This window comes from Parus major, chromosome 10 (assembly GCF_001522545.3).
Source record: "Parus major isolate Abel chromosome 10, Parus_major1.1, whole genome shotgun sequence".
NCBI classification, from domain to species: Eukaryota; Metazoa; Chordata; class Aves; order Passeriformes; family Paridae; genus Parus; species Parus major.
Window position 1 is genome coordinate 19,758,980 of NC_031779.1, and position 4,160 is coordinate 19,763,139.

The 4,160-nt window shown below is 60.6% G+C and overlaps 1 protein-coding gene across 2 annotated transcripts in view; it reads right to left on the reverse strand.

Moving 5' to 3' along the window:
* RASGRF1 (Ras protein specific guanine nucleotide releasing factor 1) overlaps nucleotides 1-4,160 on the reverse strand; it is a 28,436-nt gene that overhangs the window by 13,621 nt on the left and 10,655 nt on the right. For both annotated transcript variants that reach the window (XM_015639431.2, XM_015639430.3), the window contains exons 4-7: nucleotides 2,268-2,360; nucleotides 1,300-1,553; nucleotides 955-1,034; nucleotides 375-568 (exon numbers count right to left, since the gene is read on the reverse strand). In XM_015639431.2, the coding sequence (XP_015494917.1) occupies nucleotides 375-568; nucleotides 955-1,034; nucleotides 1,300-1,553; nucleotides 2,268-2,360 (621 nt within the window). The remainder of the gene's footprint in view (nucleotides 1-374; nucleotides 569-954; nucleotides 1,035-1,299; nucleotides 1,554-2,267; nucleotides 2,361-4,160) is intronic.

Genomic DNA, 4,160 nt, shown 5'->3' on the forward strand with positions numbered 1-4,160 from the left:
CTGGGGACAGCAGGGCCCACCCTGGGCTGCTCCTGCCATGGCTGGGGACACCCTGATCTGAGAGGTTAAAGCTTCAAAGCTCCTTGTGCCAAAGCTGGATGAAGAGGGGGAACGAGGTGGGGCTGTGCCCAGGGCCCTGCTGCTCCCTGCCCCAGTCCCAGGGGTTCAGGATAACCGGGGAGCCCCCCAAGTCCTCCACCAGCGATGGCCCAGGCAGGTCCCAGGAGCCGTCTGGGACCACCAGGCTCCAGCCCCAGGCCCCCTTCACCCAGGCTTTGCCCTTCCTCCATCCAGTGCCAGCTGTGGGGATGGGGTTTGCGCTGTCTACCCCATCTCCCTCAGGGCCCTGGGGCCAGCCCTGGCTCCAGGGTCACCTGGAACATGGGGTAGGTGAGGAAGGTCTCCAGGGTCCTCTCCTCGCAGTCAGGCTTGGCCTCGTAGTGCTTGAGCAGCTTGTCGAAGTCGCGGTTCTGCTTGCAGTGGGCCAGGATCTGCAGGCTGTACTGGTGGTTCCGCACAAACTCCTGGTAGATGTTCAGCATGGGCAGCAGGATGTCGAACAGGTCGGCTGCAGGCAGGGCAGGGGTGTGGGTGGGCTGCTCCAGCAGAGGAGCCCAGCACAGCCCCCTCAGCCCCCTCAGCCACCCAGAGCGGCCCCGAGCTCTCCTGGTGGCCCCAGCTCTGCCCAGCCCGAGTTTAAGGAGGGTCTGATGGGACACAGTGGTGCTCTCCAGCATCAGCCTCCCTGTGCACGGGCCAGTGCCAGCCCCCAGCTGCCAGCAGAGCCAGGAACACCAGAGCTTGGTCACTGGGGTTTTCACTCTGCCTGACACAACCCAGCCAGGACACGGTGTGCAGTGGCAGAGTGCTTTGCTGCTGGTTGGCAAATGATGCTGTGGAGCTGCAGGGGGAGAAGGAGCAGCAGCAGGAGGAGGAGGAGGAGGCAGCACTCACCCAGCACCAGCGTGGGCCAGCTGGAGATCCGCGCCTTCAGGCCTTGGTAGAAAATTTGGTGCAAAAACATGATTGTTTCGCTGGAAAAGGAACCAAGAGAGGACTAAGCCAAACCAAGAACAAACAGATGAACAAGAGGTAAATAACAAGGAATGAGAGAAAACCCCAGGGGGAGCAGGGCAGCCCTTGGGCTGGCTGGGGGCAGCTGCTCCAGGCAGTGCAGAGGGTTCCTGGAGGCACAGGAAGGATGGAGCTGCAGATTCCCGGGGAACCCTGGCACTGGGCAGCGGGTGCCCAGAGCTGCTGCGGTGCCACAGAGCTCCAGGAGCCCAGGGCAGAGCTCACCTGTTGAGGAAAATGCTGCTGACATCGTCGTGTGTGATGGGCGGCTTCTTGGAGCTGGCTGCCATCCGCAGCGGCCGCAGGAAGTTGTTGACGAGGATGTGGAGCTGCTGGACGTACTCGGCCTCAGCCTCCAGCATGCTGAACACCACCTGGTTCCTCTTGCGCATGCTGTCAGCGTGGGGGGACCTGATGTAGTCCTGAATGATGGTCTTCCACTTCCTCCGGCACAGCCAGCCCCGCAGGAAGCTCTGCACCTGAGGGAGCGGTGCCTGGCAGTTAAGGACGGGACTGGGGCCAGGCAGGGACCCCGGCTCGGCCCTGGCAGCCGGGAGGTTCCCTGGCTCTGTAGGAGGTGTGTGTGTGTGCTGCTGCCCCTTCCCGCTGCTGCTCCGAACCCTCCAGGCTGGGAATGCAGCAACTCCCGTAAATTCCTGGCACAGGCTGCCCTGAGCAGCCGCGGCTGCCCCGTCCCTGAAGTGCCCACGGGACGCTCGGATGGGGCTTGGAGCAAGCTGGGATAGTGGAAGGTGTGGCAGCCCACGATGTGGGGGAAGGATAAGAGGTTTAAGATCCCTCCCTTGTGTAACTGAGCACCTGCAGCAGGTCCTGCTCTGTGCCCAGAGCTCTGGCCCCAGCACGGGGGGTGCCCGGGGCCGGTCTCTTGCTCCCTGTGGGAACACTGCCAGGGTTCTGGCTTTTCCTTTGCCAAAATAACAGCTGTGACAGCCATGGGAACAGAAGTCAGAGGGGCTGCTGGTGCAGGAGCCAGCACTGACCAGGACACCTCGTGCTGCCAGGACTGCCGGGAGTGCCCTGCCAAGAGATGAGCTCCCACTTGGGCAGAACACATTTCCCCCCAAAAACACTGCAGGCAGAAGCACTTGCTCAGACACCTCCTTCAGCCCCGCAGGGAGCGCGTCTGCCGTGCCTGCTGGGCCCCCCCTGTGCCAACCCTCGCCACCACCCACCTTCTTGATCTTCTTGATGTCGCTGTCATCGTCGCTGGGCGCGCTGCTCTGGCTGGCCTGGATGCGCTCGTGGTCCTTGAGCAGGGACGCGATCTGTGGGCACAGGGGGGAGCGGCTGCCCGGCACTGCCAGGGGCTGAGGGCATCCTGGGATCCCAGGGACTGAGGGAATCCCGGGATCCCAGGGACTGAGGGAATCCCGGGATCCCAGGGACTGAGGGAATCCCAGGATCCCAGGGACTGAGGGAATCCCGGGATCCCAGGGCTGAGGGCATCCTGGGATCCCAGGGCTGAGGGAATCCCAGGGACTGAGGGCATCCCAGGAGCCGAGCACATCCCAGGAACCAAACACATCCCAGGAACCAAACACATCCCAGGAACCAAACACATCCCAGGAGCCAAGCACATCCCAGGAGCCAAGCACATCCCAGGAGCCGAGCACATCCCAGGAACCGAGCACATCCCAGGAACCGAGCACGTCCCAGGAACCAAACACATCCCAGGAACCGAGCACATCCCAGGAGCTGAGGGCATCCCGGGCTGCTGCTGTGCTGGGGATCAGTGTGAGCCTCTGGCTCAGTGACAGACACAGGGACATGTTGTGCTGGGTCTGTCCTGGTGGAATGGGCATCACAGACTCACAGAGCCCCACGTGCACAGAGGGCTGGAAAAGCCCTCTGAGATCATCAAGTCCACCCGATCACAACACTGCCAAGGCCACCACTAACCCACCATTGTCCCCAAGTGCCACATCCACACAGCTTTTAAATCCCTGCAGGGATGGGGATTCAATCGGTGGATGAGGCAGATGAAGAAACGTGGCAGAGCTGTCAGGGCTCCTCGAGCTGTCACCGACTCCTCAGTACCTCTGAACCCCACCAGAACCAGGATCTGGAAATCCTGATGGGTGCCCAATACAAACCCCATCCTTGTTTCCCGAAAAAGCCTTCACAGCAACTCAATAAACACAGCTTGGAGAGAAAATGGCAGAAAAATCCTGAGCATTTGGATCCCAAAATGTGCAGGCGGGGAGCAGCCCCCCCAGCCGCTCCCCACACATGTGGGATCAGAGCCATCAGCTCCCAGCTTCGGGTTTCACTGTTTCTCCCTGTTCTTTCTCTCCCTCCTCTGCTCATCGCGTGTCCCGGCCCCCACGGCCAAAACCACTTGGGAAGTGACAGGAAAAGGCAAGAAAGCAGCACATGTGCCATCCAGAATGTGGGAAATTGGGAAAATGTGATCTGGATTTTGATTTTACAGAAGAGAACAGAAGGAAACAACTTGGAAAGAGGTCTTTCCTGTGAAGGGGGGGAAGAGATGCCATTTTGGACAGAAAAGAGGAAAAAAGGTGGAGTTTGGTGTCTGGGCTGTTTGGAAAAAGCAGGAACATATCAGAGCTGGTGGCCACAGGCTCATGGTCACTGATCCAGCTTCTACACATCTGTTCCACCCCATTTCATTATTTGGATCAGATGGTAGAGGAGATTTTAGAGCTTTTTGCACACCCCAACTCATGGTCAGGGGTTGTTATTGACCTGCACATTTGAACCCAAAAATTCAAAATTTGAGGAAAAAGCCACCATTAAGACAGGCAAAGCTGCCCTCACTGCGTCTTCAGACGCCTCTCCTGATGCACCCGGAGGCACAGCCCTGCAGGGCAGAGCGGGGCAGCACGGGGATGGCCGGGAAACAGGGGATCCCCCAGTGCCAGCATCCCCCCCTCCAGCGACCCCCCAGCACCGGGCACAGCTCCCCCAGAGAGTGCTCTCCCTCTGCCGAGCAGCCCCCGCCGCCAGGCATCTCCTGAGCCTCCTCCTCCTCCTCCTCCTCCTCCTCCTCCCAGGTGCCCCGGGGACACCGCGTCCCTCGGCACCGTCTGCTGAGTCATGTGCGC